This window comes from Rattus rattus, chromosome 11, assembly GCF_011064425.1.
Source record: "Rattus rattus isolate New Zealand chromosome 11, Rrattus_CSIRO_v1, whole genome shotgun sequence".
NCBI lineage: Eukaryota > Metazoa > Chordata > Mammalia > Rodentia > Muridae > Rattus > Rattus rattus.
The window spans coordinates 5,444,132-5,460,992 of record NC_046164.1 but is presented as its reverse complement, the minus strand read 5'-3'; the positions used below and the strand labels follow the sequence as shown (position 1 = coordinate 5,460,992).

Here is a 16,861-nt window from a genome sequence, read left to right as displayed (position 1 = left end):
TTGTATTTTATGATCTCTTTAATATGTGTCAGAGGTCAACATTAGGTGTCTTCCATGATTCTCCACTTTAGTTTTTGAGACAGTCTTTCTTGTTTGCTGATCTGGAGGTCTTTGTTTGCTGTCTTGCCCAGCCAGAGGCAGGATTGCATGTGGGTGCTCCATTGCCAGGCTTTGTCCTGGGGGGGTGTGCATGCCTGTGTGCGTATGTGCATGTGCGTGTGTGTGTGTGTGTGTGTGTGTGTGTGTGTGTGTGTGTGTGTGAGCATGTGTGTTAAAGTCAGAGGACAACTTTCTGGAGTTGGCTGTCCCCTGAGACATCTTGTTGGCCCTTCTGTTTGTTTGTTTTTTTTTTTTTTTTTTTTCGGAGCTGGGGACCAGACCCAGGGCCTTGCGTTTGCTAGGCAAGCGCTCTACCACTGAGCTAAATCCCCAACCCCTTTGTTGGCCCTTTTGTCTGTCTGTCCTAATTAGTTATTTATGCTTGTCCAACAGCGCAGTTTTGTTTGCTCAGGTTAGCCTCGAAGTTGCCTTTGAGCTCCCGCTCTGTCTGTTTCTATTTCCAGAAGCTGGGAATAGAGGAATACTGAACCACACCTGGCAAGAACCATATGTTGTTAATGAAAAATCAGACTTAGTATTTTTCTAATGAGTTGTTTTCAACAGATAGTATGTTTTCCTTTTCCTTTTTAACTTCTAATTTATAGCTAGGCCTGACTCAAAGCAGTATTAGTTTCAAACCGATTTCCTCAACTGACTTGTAATAAAAGATAGGGTCTTCCGACTTTACATTTCTATGTAAGATAGGCTCCCCATATTGTTTCCTTAGCTTACCACACCCTAAGGAGCCTGTGGGGTGTGTCCAGCTAAAGCATTCTCGTGGCTGGGCTGGAGAGAGGCTTGTGGATTAAAGCAGGTGTCACTCTTGCAGAGAACAGGGTTGAAGTCTCCTGTAGGTGACTCACAGTTCTGTAACTCCCATTCCAGGGGATCGGACACCCTCTTCTGGCCTTCCCAGACGGCACAAAGCACACATGTGGTGCACACACATACTGCAGGCAACAAAAGCTCATCCATATAAAATAAAATAAATATTTAAAAATTAAAAATAAAATAAAAGTCCTATCTTTTCCCCCAAACAAGCATTTGTATGCTTCCGTGGCACTTTTGCTACTCAGACTGTACTGGGTTCTGGCGTATGACAATAACTTTTGAGAATGAAATGGGATAGCTTGTGACATCCTGAAATCTTGTAAAAAGTCTGTTAATAGTAGACATCTCAAATGATATTTAAAACATGGGTTTCTGAAAAAAAATCATCTTGGTTAAACATATATGGCTATTTATGTGTTTGTTTTCTATATGTGTGCAAATTTGTTCAGTGTTATTACTACTAGTGAAAACATGAATCTAACAGTAGTCAGTGAAATTAATTCCAATAGCAAAGAAACCACAAAACATCAGCATATATATTTCCCTTAGTTGAGAATCTGTGGTGTCTGCTGCAGTTATTATAGAACCCACTACTGTGAACACTAAAGTCCTTACTTCACGATATTTCATGGACACTGCCCAGGGACATTAGTGTATTTATGTCCCTTGCTGTCGTGCCATAAATTTCAGTAGGCTCAAGATGATGTGCCGCTCGCATCTTTCTCACAGCTATGAAGGTGGCAATGGGCATGCAGAAGCAAATCACAGCCAAGAGAGGCCAGATCGATGCCCTGCAGAGCAAGGTGCAGTTTTTAGAAGAGGCCGTGACAAGTGCCAATAAGGTGAGTCTGTCCTGCGAAACCAGCATGCTCGCCCGCTCGCCCGCTCACTGGTTAATGCACCATAAGGCAGAAGGAGGTGTAGCGCAGGAGGTACAGTTAGGGAGAGATTTCCCATTGGGAGAATGAGGGGAAGTTTCCAAAGGAATATTGTGTGAGGAATTTTTAAATTTAATTTAATTTTTAGGGTTTTTATTTTATATATTTGACCATTTTGCCTGCACACGTGTGTACATATATGTGTATGTATATGTGTATATATGCATGTGTGTGTACCACATGCATGCCATGTGTGTGCAGAGTCAGAAGATGTGTCAGACACCCTGGCACTGGAGTCATTAATGGTTGTGAGCCACCATGTGGATGCTGGGAACCACACCGTGGTCTTGTGCAATAGCAGCAACTTCTAAACTGCTGAGTCACCTCCAGGATCCTAAAGAATAGGTAGTGTCAGGTTCAGGGACAGTCAAAGGCCATTTCTAGTAATGGCAGGATTATATTAGTTTATATTTTTAAAAAATATCATCGATGCTGCTCTGATGTCTTCCTTAAACTATGATGTAAAGAACTGTTCGCGAACACCACAGGGCGTCGATGAGCAGGAGCTCTACAGCACAGGGACAGCTTTACTGAGGTAGTTGGAGCTGTCCAGTACAGCAGCTGGGGACAGCTCAGTGATAGGGCACTCGCCTGCCTGCCTGGCAAGTGCAAAGGCCTGGTTTGGTTCCCAGGTAAGGAAATGAGATGTGTGTACATGTGCGTGTATATGTGGTCTTCTACCTGAAAAGGAGGCTGGATTTTGCTCATGAAGCTGTCGGCTGTTGTGAAGGAATGGCTCACAATCCAGCATACAGGGGTGGCTGATACATGCCTTTGAGGGGTGTGTGTAGGCATTTTGTGTGCTCCTACACAGCTCTGGCTAGTCACATGGAGTTTTCACAGTCATTGACTGAAAATGTTCATAAGCAAACATGGAATTTGTGTTATGTTCAGATGTTCCCTGGTGTCAGTTTGAAGCAAATTTACATTTTCATATTTATAACAGAACTGACTGTAATGAACATGCAAAAGAAATGGCATAAGTAAAAATAATCAGTATAACTAAATTAATTACTAGCCGATCACCCACAGTGAGCCCTGGGATCCTTCAGAATGTACTCGTATTGGTTTACCCTTATCTGATGTTCTTACCATTTCCTTTCTCGCCTCCTTCCCACTTTCTTTGTTCCTGAACACGGTCTTTTCTCTGTCTCCTTCTTGCTTCCTTCTGGGAATCTAAAGCAGTGCTTCCCCCAGTGGATGGTAATCAGGACTTTGTGAGGTTACTGCTGGATGTCACGGCAAGCCTGCTTCCACGTGAAACAAGTGTCCAACAGCTCAGAGACGCTCTCAACCAGAATAAGAGGACACTTGTATACAAATCCGTCTTCCATTCCTCAGATGTTCCTGCCAGTCAGCCTTCCAGTCAGAAAAGGGGGGAAATCATACACACACACACACACACACACACACAATTTGGAAAACTTTTTTTGTTTAATACTAAATACATTATATCAACTATTTTTTCCACTACTGTCCTGACAGGTGACTTGAAAGCTAGATTTCTGTCTGTCTCATTTGTTTCTATGTCATACAATCTGCAGTAGACATTTGTGAAATAAGTGTTCAACCATAAAGCATAATTGAAACTCTTGTGACTTTCAAATAAATGCATCTTCTTAACTATGTTATTAAAGTAAATTTCAGAAAAAATTAGTATATCATTATTCAATCCAACTGCACCAAAATTCTACTTTTTAATTTAGTTTAATTTTTTTTATTCATTCACTTTACATCCCACTCACTGTTTCCCCTCCCAGTCACCCCCTCCCACAGTCCTTCCCCCATCCCTCATCCACTTCTCCTCTGAGCAGGTGGGCCCCAGGTATCCCTCCACCCTGGCACTTCAAGTCTCTTCAAGGCTAGGCACATCCTCTCCCACTGAGGCCAGACAAGGCAGCCCATCTGAAAGAACATATCCCACACATAGGGAACAGCTTTTGGGACAGCCTCTGCTCCAGTTGTTCAGGTCCCACATGAAGAACAAGATGCACATCTGCTACATGTGTGTGGGGAGGCCTAGGTCTAGCCTGTCTATGCCCTTTGATGTTGGTTCAGATTCTGAGAGCCCAAGGGTCCATGTTAGTTGACTCTGTCTTCCTGTGGAGTTCCTGTTCCCTTTGGGGCCCGAAATCCTTCCTCCTATTCTTCCATACGACGCCTCAAGCTCCATCCACTGTTTGGCTGTCTCTGTCTGTATCTGTCTGAGTCAGCTGCTAGGTGGAGCCTCTCAGAGGACAACATGCAGTCTGCAAGCATAACAGAGTATCATTTTTTTTTTCCTTTTCTTTTTTCCGGAGCTGGGGACCGAACCCAGGGCCTTGTGCTTGCTAGGCAAGTGCTCTACCACTGAGCTAAATCCCCAACGCCATAACAGAGTATCATTAATACTCTATTATTAGTGTTAGGGATTGGTGTTTGCCCATGGGATAGGTCTCAAGTTGGGCCTGTTATTGGTTGATTGTTCCCTCAGGCTCTGCTCCATCCCCCCTGTCTGCATTTCTTGTAGACAGGATACATTTTGCATTGGAAGTCTTGTGGGTGAGTTGGTGTCTCTTATTGCTCCACTGGGATTCCTGTCTGGCTATAGGAGGTAGCCTCTTCATGTTCCATATTCCCGATGTAGTGAGTCACAGCTAAGGTCACCTCCATTGATTCTTGGGAACCTCCCTTATCCCCAGTCTCTGTCTCTTCCTGGAGATGCCCCTCACCTCCTCTCCCCAGTCAGTTGCAGATTTCCATTCATATTCATGGGCATCTAGCCATCTCTCCTGTCCTTCCCCACACCTGATCCCGAACCCCCCATGCCCCTCCCCACCCCTCCACCTCAGTACCCTTTCTCCATCTGCCTTTTCTGACTAGTTTATTCCCTCTTCTGAGTGAGACTCAGGCTTCCTCACTTGGGCTTTCTTCTTCTTTAGCTTCTTTGGGTCTGTGGAGTGTAGCATGGTACCTGTATTTCATGGCGAATATCTGCTTATAGTGAGTACACACCACGCATGTCCATAAGTGAGTACACACCACGCATGTCCATAAGTGAGTACACACCACGCATGTCCATAAGTGAGTACACACCACGCATGTCCATAAGTGAGTACACACCACGCATGTCCATAAGTGAGTACACACCACGCATGTCCATAAGTGAGTACACACCATGCATGTCCATAAGTGAGTACACACCACGCATGTCCATAAGTGAGTACACACCATGCATGTCCATAAGTGAGTACACACCATGCATGTCCTTTTGGGACTGGGCTACCTCATTCAGGATGATATTACCAAGTTCCGTCTATTGCCTACAAAATTCATGATGTTTTTGTTTAATAGCTGAATAGTGTTCCATTATGTAGATGTATCACATTTTCTTTATCCATTCTTCAGTTGAGGGACATCTATGTTGTTTCAAGTTTCTAGATATTATGAATAAAGCTGCTATGAACATAGTTGAGCAAGTGTCCTTGTGGGATGTTGGAGCAACTTTTAGGTCTGTGCCCAGGAGTGGTATAGCTGGATCTTGAAGTAGAACGACTCCAAGTTTTCTGAGAAACCACCAAATTGATTTCCAAAGTAGTTGTACAAGTTCGCACTCCCATCAGCAGTGAACAGTGCTCCCTTCCCTGCACATCTTCACCACATGCGCTGTCTCTTGAGTGTTCGATCTTAGCCATTCCCATGGGTGTACGATGGGGCCTCAGAGCTGTGTTGATTTGTATTTCCCTAATAGCTAAGGGCTTTGGACATTTCTTTAAGTGCTCCTCTGCCATTCGAGATTACTCTGTTGAGAATTCTGTTTAGTTCTGTGCCCCGTTTTTAAATTCGGTTATTTGGGTTGTTGATGTCTAACGTCCTGAGTCCTTTGCAAAGTTTTGATATTAGCCCTCACTCAGATGTAGAGTTGGTGAAGATCCTTTCCCCATCTGTAGGCTGCCAGTTTGTCCTATTGATGGTGTCCTTTGTCTTACAGAAACTTTGCAGTTTCAAGAGGTCCCATTTATTAATTGTTGGTCTTAGAGCCTGAGCCATTGGTGTTTAGGAAATTGTCTCCTGTATCAATTCTTTCAAGGGTATTTCCCACTTTCTCTTCTATGAAATTTAGTGTATCTGGTTTTATGTTCAGATCCTTTATTCATTTGGACTTAAGTGTTGTGCAAGGTGATAAATATGGATCTATTTTGATTCTTCTACATGCAGATATCCAGTTAGTCAGCACCATTTGTTGAAAATGCTTTCGTTTTTTCCATTGTATGGCTTTGGCTTACCATTGTATGGTTTATCAAAAATCAAGTATTCATAGGTGTGTGGCTTTACTTGTGGGTCTTCAACTTGATTCCATTGAACAATGTGTCTGTTTCTGTACTAATACCATGGAGTTTATCACTATTGCTCTAACCAAACAAGTGAAAGATCTATATGACAAGATCTTCTAGTCCCTGAAGAAAGAAAATGAAGAAGATATCAGAAGATGGAAAGATCTCTCATGATCATGGATAGGTAGGATTAACACTGTGAAAATGGCCATCTTACCAAAAAAGCAACCTACAGATTCGGTACAACCCCCATCAAAATTCCAACATAATTCTTCATAGACCTTGAAAGAACAATTCTCAACTTCATATGGAAAAAAAAAAAAAAAAAAAAAAAAAAAAAAAAAAAAAAAAAAACCAGGATAGCCAAAACAATCCTGAACAATAAAAGAACTTGGGATAAATCACCATTCCTAACCTGAAGCTGTACAACAGATCAAAATTCTGTTTTTTACAATGCATGGCTGCTTCATACTTTGTAGATGTTACCAGAGATCTGAGGACCTAAGAAGTGACACTAGTAGAGATGAAAATGTATCAGAGTCTATGACAGAAGCTTTGGGCTTGAGCACTTATCCAATTTTTATCAGCACTTTTTATCAGCAATTATTCCTGATTCTTTCTCTTCCATAATTGTAGGAGAAACACTTTTTGAAAGAAGAGAAGAGTAAGCTCAGCCAGGAGCTGAGCACCGTAGCAACAGAGAAAAACAAGATGGCTGGGGAGTTAGAAGTGCTACGGTCTCAGGAACGACGCCTGAAGGAGAAGGTTGCCAACATGGAAGTCGCTCTTGACAAGGTAGTTTGTAAGCTGAGTTGATGTGGGAATTAGCACCCGGACAGTAGCTGGGTAGGAGAGTTCTCAGTGGCAGTTCTGTACCACCAACTTGCATCATATCCCAATCTTATAGCACGGAGGCAAGCTGTCCTCAGTGAGGAGATGATTTAGAAGTTTGCCATTGTGTAGATAGCCAGTACCAATCTGCCTGGAGGAACAGGAGAGGCGTGCTTTCACCCCCGATTTCATGTTTTTCTCAGTACCTCATGTAAGGAAGGTGGCTGTGGAGCTCTTGGTAGTAGGAAGAATGGCAGCCACACTCATATCATGACAGACCAGGGAGTCACGGTGAAGTCAGGGTGAAGCAAAGTCTGTCTCTAGGCCTGTGCCTCTCAACTTTCCTGATGCTGCTCCCTTTAATGCAGCTCCTCATGTTGTGGTGATCCCCAACCATAAAGTTATTTTTGTTGCCACTCCATAGCTGTAATTTTGCTACTGTTATGAATAGTAAATGTAAATATCTGATATTTCTATAGTCTTAGGTGATCCCTGTGAAAGGGCCATTCAACCCCTAAAGCTTGAGAACTGCTGCTCTAGGGACTTTTTGTCTGCTGGGCCTCACTTCCTAAAGCTTCTACCGCCTGTGGGAAACATTTTTCACTCAGGTCATGATAGCATACTTCTCCCCCATCCTCAAAAAAAATAACCATTTTCTGTTGAAGTTAGGGTCTAAGTTTTTCCTTCCAGTCCCATGTTCCCAGAAATAAGACTCAGACTCAAACTATATTCACAAACACCTTGGCCATATGGCCAGGCTCTTGTCTGACTAGATATAACTAGATGGCCCATTCATTCTAATCTACATTCTGCCACGTGGCTGGTCAGGTACCTTGTGTCCATCTCCTCACATCTTCCCGGGTGCAACTCCCACTTGGCTCTATCCCAGAGTTCTTTCTCCTCCTAGATTTCCACTTTCTATCTCCTGCCTAAGCCATAGGCCATAGGCTTTTTTAATTGGCAGGTTATGCATCCATTCAGGGGATAGTACACGGGATGTTCTCTTTACAATTTTCAAGCTAACACAGTCATCAGAGCAGTAGATATAATATGTCCTTGCTATCCTGACTGACCTGAGTAAACATGCCACCAGGAACATCGAACTTAGCGTCAAAAATGATCAACACTTTAGGGGGAATATAGTCTCTTAAATGTTAATAAAATGATAGTGCTAATATCTGACACCTTATTGGGTCTGGAAAGGTTGGGTAGAAGACAACTGAAAGGAGAAGGGCCTGGCACTGTTATCATTGTTACACAGGGGTAAATCTGTCTTCCTATAACTTAGAAACCCTGAAAACCTAACAGTATCAAAACCAATCATTAATTCATAAGAAGCCAGACCTTTGTGGTTAGGTAAAATACTCCATGATCTGACTGTGCCAGCCATGTTTCCTAAACCGTGCTATTCTGAATTCAGTTGTAGTTTTGGATTTTTGAATGTGGCCCCAATCTTGCTATATAATATAGCCCAAGGTGACAGTGAACTACTGATCTTTCTGCCTTTGCCTCCTACGTCCTAGAATTCTAGGTTAGCACCTCTGAGCCCAGATATAAAGTTCATGCTTTAATAAAGCTTTTTTGCCCATTTCATCCTTAGTTCGTGCATTCATACTAATTACTACATATATGCTGTGTGTGCACTGGATAGTATAGGCCACATGCCTGGATGCAACAGATACATGGATAACTAGAATACAGTGTGCCGGGGTAGATGGTTTTCCTTGAAGTGTTGAAAATTATAGTAAAGGTTAATGAATTCAAAGTGCGTAAAGAATGGGGGATAAACCACTTGTTGCTCGATTGTAGGCATCTTTGCAGTTTGCAGAGTGTCAAGATATAATACAGCGCCAGGAACAGGAGTCGGTGCGTCTAAAACTTCAGCACACTTTGGATGTGAAAGTAAGGGTGTTTTCATAATACATAGTTTAAGCAGAAAAGAGGCCTATGCTTGGCATGTTTGATATTTTCTTTATATACATTGTGTGTGTGTGTGTGTGTGTGTGTGAGAGAGAGAGAGAGAGAGAGAGAGAGAGAGAGAGTGTGCAAACATATTTGTGTGTTTTTAAGTGATCACTGTAGAGTCCAGAGGTCCATGTTAGCTCCTTCTCAGTCACTTCCCCACTAGTTAGGTCAGGCAGGCCGACCAGCAGGGCCCCAGGACCCCATCTCTCTACCTCTGTGCACCAGGGTCACAGACACTTGACTCACTGCATGAGTACTGGGGTCCAAGTCCTTAGGCTTGCACACAAGTCCTTCACCATCTGAGCCAACCCCGGGTCCCTGCATATTTTATCTTAAAATACTGTTTCCACATCGTCTGCTGCTAGCACTTAGGAAGTCTGTGGAGGTGTTACTTCTCCATGTGTCCACACTTGTGATGTAAGAGAACGTTGAGACATCACATGTTAGTCCTACTAGACAATAATCAAGTAGAACAGCGTCCCACAAGTACCTGCCTTGAATACCTAAGGGGAGAGTTTTACACACTAGGATGCTGAGTAAATACAGAGACCCAGGGTATCAATGCTTAGCTTGTTTGTGGAATAATCTACAGAACGAAACATCTTTTCTTTTAAAGATTTATTTATTTATTTTATGTATATGGGTACACTATAGCTGTCTCCAGACACACCAGAAAAGGGCATCAGATCCCATTACAGATGATTGTGAACCATCATGTGGTTGCTGGGAATTGAACTCAGGACCTCTGGAAAAGAAGTCAGTGTTCTTAACCACTGAGCTACCTCCCCAGCCCCGAAACATCTTTTCTTAAGAACAGTGCTTTTATACAGAAATGTATATTTTTTATTTTGTATCGCTTAAGTTGATCATTATTGTAAAGTTTTAATAATAGGTTTGCCTGTGAAATTGAAAAGTGACTTTGACTTCGCATTCTTTGAGGCTGTGGGCTGGTATCACCTTGCTCACATCTGCATTATTTGTAGGAACTTCAGGGCCCTGGATACACCTCTAATTCTTCAATGAAACCTCGCCTTCTCCAGCCAGCATCTGTAGCTCGGTCTCATTCCAACGTACCATCCTCTCAGTCTACGGCCAGCTTCCTGTCTCACGTTAGTAACCAATCCTGTACTCCATAAAATGAATGACAAAAGATAGGCGTCTGGGGTTGGGGATTTAGCTCAGTGATAGAGCGCTTGCCTAGGAAGCGCAAGGCCCTGGGTTCGGTCCCCAGCTCCGAGAAAAAAAAAAAAAAAAAGATAGGCGTGACTTAAGGTGGGGAAAAGTCACCTTCAAAAGTAATGTTTATAGCTAGCATTTCAATGACTAGCTCTTAGATGTATACAATTTCTAGGAATCCAGATTGAAAAAATTATTTTCTTCACTATTAATTATTTTCTTAGAAAAGACAAAATGAAATAGGCATTGGGATTAATGATAACAAAAATATTAAAGTATTTTTAATTGCATTATATGCAGAACTTTTTATTCTTTCAAAAATAGACAGTATAATTCAGGCTTTCTCTGAAAATGTACAAATTCCTTATAATTGGTAGCCAGCTCTAACTCTTAAAAAAGAAATACTTGTTCCATCCATCAGTTCTAATAATCAAACTTTTCCTTTTGAAAGTCCTGTCTTTAACATGGCAACAGGATCATCAGAACCACTGCAAATACTATTTAAATAAAAGTTGGGTGCTAACCAAATGACTAGTAGTTGAAATGGACTTGTGTACTGCAAAATAAATTGTCATTTATTCTGCTTTTCCCGAGCTTCTGTTTAGCAGCTACACTAATTTTATAAAAGAATCTAATGTGCAGATGTGTGTGTTGCTTTAACCAGCACTCTTTAAAAACCAACACACTGAAGGAGGACCCGACGAGGGACCTGAAGCAGCTTCTGCAGGAGCTGAGAAGTGTGATCAATGAGGAGCCGGCCATGCCCCTGAGCAAGACTGAGGAGGAGACCCCATCTCTTGGTGCATTGTAGGTGCCGCTGGAAGGCTGCATGCTCAGGCAAAGCTCCTCCCAGGAGTGTGCCGCCATTAGGTTGTCCACGTGCTCCTATTGGGAGGGCAAGGATTAGACAACTGAAGAAGTGTGAAGGTGGAGAGATTAGACAAAAGCAAAGAGGCCAGTCCCCGAGAGCAAAAGAATGTTCATTCAGTCCAGATAGTGACCTGTGCATGGTGTCAGTCAGTGTTATTTGTGCTAATTTATGATTCCCCAGAGATTTCACATCCATTATCTTACCTGAGTACCACACTCACCAACTGTGAGAAGGTGGTGTTGCGAAGACCGTGCTGCCAGCCCCATCAGGTCTGAGGTCTCTACACACACACACACACACACACACACACACACACACACACACACACACACACACACACACACACACACACACACGGTTATTTTTCAACCTGCCTCATTGGCTCAATTGCTGGGCTCTTCTAGTCTCCCGGAGCTAGCCTGCCCTTCCTTCCCAATACTCTTAGTTCAGCACCCTGAATCTTCCCTCAACTTCCCCTGCTCAGTTACCTTCTCCTTGTTCAGCAACTCAGAACTGCCCCCAGCTCTAGTTGCATTGCTAATCTCCTGCCTGGAGAAGCGGCCTATGGCTGCTCTGCCTGACTTCTCACATGGTGGTCACCTTTGGTCCCTCCAAAGCATGTGGAAAAAGCATGACGATACAAGGTGGGACAGCATTTATTTGTCAGACTCACAATCTAGAGAAACAAATCCAAAGGGCTGATTTGTGTGCGACACAGTCTGTTGTGAGGCTAGACCTGTGTAGAACTGGGGACTAGGAGCACTCGAGGAATGAGCTAATAGCGAAAGTCAGGTCTCTGGATATTCTTGACAATGGCTTACATCAAAGTAGTAAGTCCCATCCAAAACAGATTCAGTCAGCTCACCAGCCCCGCCTTGCCCATATCTACAGACCAGTGAGTCTCCTGGGTGCTTCTCAGGGGGATTTGCATTGCCATTTAGATAAACTTATGTTAAACATTTCACATGGTATCCATGTTGGTGCTAAGATTATTTTTGTAAATTAAAGTGTTTTTTTAGGCAAATATCTGAAAGTAAAATTTTCTGAATATCTCTGTGTAACTCACCTCCAGTTCCTTAAGATGTTCTGAGAATGTATAGTTAATCTAAATGCTGGCATTAGCTGGACTTACACAATGGCTAGTAATAACAGTAAAGCATCAGTAGTATACCGGCCATGTATCATACTGCATTACCTCTGGCACATAGCATCAGAAGTGTTCTGTTGGCTATTCCAGCAAAGAATCCTTTGACTTGCAGAACTTTTTTTTTTCTGTGTGTGTGGGAATAAGGCAGGGTCACTGTATAACCCTGGCTGTGCTGGAATTCACTGTGTAAACCTGGCTACCCTCAAACTCACAGTAATCTGCCTGCCTCTGCCTCCTTAGTGCTGGGATTAAAGGGTGCAGTACCACATACAGCTTTTTATAAAAACAGAGTCTTGGGGGTGGGGATTTAGCTCAGTGGTAGAGCGCTTGCCTAGCAAGTGCAAGGCCCTGGGTTCAGTCCTCAGCTCCGGAAAAAAAAAAAGTCTTACCTCATGCTTTGAACTCTTGATCCTCCTGCCTCCGCATCCAGACTGTGAGGACTCCAGGCATGCATGTGCTTCCACACCTAGCTGGTCATGGTCATTTTTCTTGTAACTCTAATAGACCCTGTGCCAGGACAGTGCTGTAAGGTGATTTCACAGATGAATACATTTCAGCATGGATTGACCTTCCTCTTATGACACCAAGAGAATGTCACAAGCCCTGTCCTGAGCACTAATGGTGCAGAGGGTTACCATGGCCTCCCCAGTTAGTTTCCATCACTGCTGCCCAGTGGCCTTGAACTTGGGACTGCCTCAAACAAATGTATTTGGTGATAATTCGGGTGAATTCTCTGTAATCCTCCGAATGGCCCTGTCACTAAAGTCTGACTTCTCCCTAATGCTGAGGAACGCCTGGAAGAAAACCTGTGTAGTGGTGTGTGCCTGGAATCCTAGTCCAGTGCCTGTGGAGTAGAGGCAGGAGGATTGTTGCAAGTTTGGGGCCAGCCTGGTTTACATGGTGAGTTCCAGGCCAGTCAAGTGCTATGACACCTCCAACCTGTTCAAACAACAAGCTAAACACCAAAAACAAACCCATGGAAGAAAGCATGGTCTGAGCTGAAATCCAGAACTAGCTGGCTCTTGGTAGACTTGCTTGGATGCCTAAGACATAGTGGAGATACACAGCTTAGAGAAAAATCAAAATAAGTGAGTAGGTGATTGTCTAAGACAAATCCAGAAATGCACGTGCTTAATTCAGCTGGGTTCTGTCTGTCTCCACAGAGAAGACAGAGTAAGGGACTGCATCACTGACTCAAGCCTGAGATCAGAGCTCTGCCACAGGTAAGAATATCAGACTCTCGGTCTGATTCATTGTACAGGCATGTGTTCTATGGCCTGGCAATTTGGGAAGCCGGCTGGTTGTCTGTTTGAATAGTTTTCATGGAACCTGAGTGCCTATTGGCTTCAGAGAAGGAAAGCTATTACACTGCTTAGCCCTAAAAAGGTTCTAGGAGTGAACTGAAAGCATTTTCTTTTCTTCTTTGCTTATTTTAAATCTTGCGGACTGTGAGCTTCAGCTAGCACACTGCCTGAGAGAAACTTACAAGAACAAAGCTTGAGGTTCCAGCCCATGATCAGGCATTGCCATTGCTTTGGGAGCCTGTTGAGGGTGTCAGATGGCAACAGTAAAGCTGTGTAATTATGAGGCAGGCTGCTCACCTCATTGCTGAGGAGAGAGAGAGAGAGAGAGAGAGAGAGAGAGAGAGAGAGAGAGAGAGAGAGAGAGAGAGAGAGAGAGGAATCCCAGTTCCCTTGCATGTCACTCACGGTGACTCAAGTACTGCCCACACCTGAAGGCCCCACTGCCTTCCAGTGGTTCCGAGCTGGGCACCAAGCCTTACGCCTTCATTTAGCTCACGGGACTTAGGAGGACATTCAGCATCCAGCTAAAAGCACTGATATTTAGCCATATGAACTATTGGTATAGTATGCCATACTGAAGGACTTTCTATACATTTACATGTATTTACATGTCTTTTGTAACTTTGAAGGAAGTTACAACAGCATCAATGTAAGATTGTAAGACTTGTACTAAAGGTGATCCTATATTCATCAATTGAATAGCTGAATTCTAAAGGAAATCATTTAAAAAAATGAAAACTTACAATATTCTATAAAACTCTAAAAAGGACAATTCCTGAGAGCAATGTGAGTAAAAGAAAAAAGAAAAAAAAGTCTAAAAGTTTGTTATTCAGAGAGGACACAAAACTTATTGCTTTAAAAATCCTTTCTCATCACTACCTGGTACAATGAACACTGATCTCCCAGTCTGGCATTGAAAACTCTCTGACTTCTAGCAACAAGTCTATGCTGGCTAGTTTAGTCAATTTAGTCAACCTAATACACCCTAGAGTTGCTTGAGAAGAGGAAAGTGCAGTTGAGAAATGGCCCCCCTGAAACTGTGCTGTAGGCAAGCCTATGTGGTATTGTCATGAAGAATGGTTGATGTGGGAGGCTGAGCCCACAGCGAGTGGCAGTATTCCTAGGCTGGTGGTCCTAAGTTGTTTGAGAAAGCAGGCAGAGCGAGCCATAAAGAGCAAGCCAGTGAGCAGGATTTCTCTATGGTTCTGCTTCAGTTCCTTCCTCTAGGTTTCTACCTTGCGTTCCTGCCCTGAATTTCTTCAGTGATGTGAAACTGTGATGTGAAAGTATCAGCAAAATAAACTCCTTCCCTCAGATGCTTTTGGGCATGGTGTTTCCTCACAGCAATGATAACCCTAAGTCACACCCTGTACTGCTGTACACTGCTAGAATCTAACTAGATTGTCCACCATCACCACCACCCCTTTTTTAAAATCTTATGTACAGCCAGGAATGGGTGATCTTGAATGAACTCCTAATCCTCCTGCCTCCACTGTCTGATTACTAGGATTACAGCACAGACCATGCTCCCAGTTTACATGCTTCTGGTGATCAAACCCAGAGCTTTGTACATGACGGGCAAGCACTGTACTAAGCTAAGCTGTCTTTAGTCCCCAAGTACCACAAGACAATCTGTAGGAATCCAGTCTCTCCATCAGGCTCTGGGGATCAGACTCATGTTGTCAGACTTGGCAGCCAGCCTGTTCCAGAAGAGCATCTCACAGCTCTCTCCCTTTTGACTTAGCATTCTCTCCCAGAAGAGCCAGCGCTCCAACCTCACTCTTTTCAATCTGTATCGGACCCAAATCAGTGCTCAAATGAAAATGAATTATATCATAAAGCTAACACTTGATGATCTAGCTATCAGTATAAAAATAAGTTGTCCTTGGGGGGAAGCTTGTTCTCACACATAGCCCTGGGTTCAATTCCCAGCACCCTTCCTCACTAAAGAATAAACCATTTCTCTTACAGATTTTTATTATATCAATAAGAAAATGACATCCTATTTTTTTGTGGTTTTGGTTTTGTTTTGGTTTTTAAGACAGGGTTTTATTATTTAGCCCTGGCTGACCTACAACTCACTATGTAGGCCAAGATGGCCTGGAACGCCCAGAGATTGGCTTGCCTCTGCCTTCTGAGGGCTGGGATTAGGCGCCTGGCTGCTGTGCCCAGCCTGATAACATTGTCTCTTTAATTCCTGTTGTCCTCTTTCCCACCAACAGAAGCAACAACTCCTTGAGGGAGTCTACCGAAGGCAGCAAATCCAGTGAGACTCTGAGCAGGTGAGGAATGAGTTCACTGCCTGCCCCTGCCTGTAAAATGCCCATTTTGTTCTGTTCACTGATTTAAAAACCATGAACTCTGTAATGTACCAAACACGCTGTCCTAGGCCCTTGGAATATATAAGCAACCTATATAAGTCCTAACCCTTTGGTTGCATAAAATTATAATGTCTGTTTATAGAATAACTTATAGAAAATCCTTACTTTAATCCTTTTTGTTTTCATGACCCATAAAAATATAAACCATCTTTATATCTTTCTTAAGAGCATGGACATGTTTTCTGTGGGACTCCTAACAGGGAGAATGGGGGTGTCTCTGCCTCGCTCACCTGCTCTTGAGATCCTTTTCCTCCTACTGGGTTGCCTCACCCAGCCCTGATACTAGGGCTTGTTACACCACGTTCAGTTGATATCTCTAAGAGGCCTGCTCTTTTCTGAAGGGAAATGGAGGAGGAGTGGATCTAGGGGAGACTGGAGGTAGGGAGTGGACGGGGGGTGAAGGGAGAGGAAACTGTGGTTGGGATGTATTATTGTATGAGAGAAGAATAAAAAAGGAATATGAAGATGATTCCATACTCAGAACTGCTTGAATTTTAGCTACTGTCCTGGCTGGTTGTGTCACCTTGACACAAGGCAGAGTCCTCAGAGAGGAGGGGGCCTCAACTGAGGAAATGACTCCATGAGACCTGTCTGTAGGCAGCCTGTGGGGCACTTCTTAGTTAGTGATCGAGGGAGGGCCCAGCCTACTGTGGGTGTTGTAGTCCTGGACTGTAGTCCTGGCTTCCATAAGAGAGCAGGCTGAGCAAGCCATGAAGAGCAAGCCAGTAAACAGTGCCTCTTCATGGCCTCCACATTAGCTCCTACTACAGGTCTCTGCCTTGTCTGACTTCCTGTCCTGACTTCCTTTGGTGAGCAACTGTGGTGTAGAAGTGTAAGCTGAATAAAGTCTTTCCTCCCTAAGTTGCTTTGGTCCTGGTGTTTGGTGACAGCAATAGTTAACTCTGAATGGGCTTAGTCATCCCTGTGTGCTCAGCACTTGAGCACAATGCCTACCCAAAACCTTTCAGTAAATACTTTTCAGTGCATGAATCAAGACAGCATCCT

The 16,861-nt window shown here is 43.4% G+C and overlaps 1 protein-coding gene across 1 annotated transcript in view; it reads left to right on the top strand.

The window, feature by feature from the left end:
• Ccdc158 (coiled-coil domain containing 158) overlaps positions 1 to 16,861 on the top strand; it is a 50,212-nt gene that overhangs the window by 23,318 nt on the left and 10,033 nt on the right. Inside the window, exons 13-19 of the mRNA XM_032916667.1 lie at positions 1,660 to 1,772; positions 6,818 to 6,976; positions 8,822 to 8,914; positions 9,961 to 10,086; positions 10,818 to 10,960; positions 13,335 to 13,394; positions 15,698 to 15,757. Of these exons, the coding sequence (XP_032772558.1) occupies positions 1,660 to 1,772; positions 6,818 to 6,976; positions 8,822 to 8,914; positions 9,961 to 10,086; positions 10,818 to 10,960; positions 13,335 to 13,394; positions 15,698 to 15,757 (754 nt within the window). The remainder of the gene's footprint in view (positions 1 to 1,659; positions 1,773 to 6,817; positions 6,977 to 8,821; positions 8,915 to 9,960; positions 10,087 to 10,817; positions 10,961 to 13,334; positions 13,395 to 15,697; positions 15,758 to 16,861) is intronic.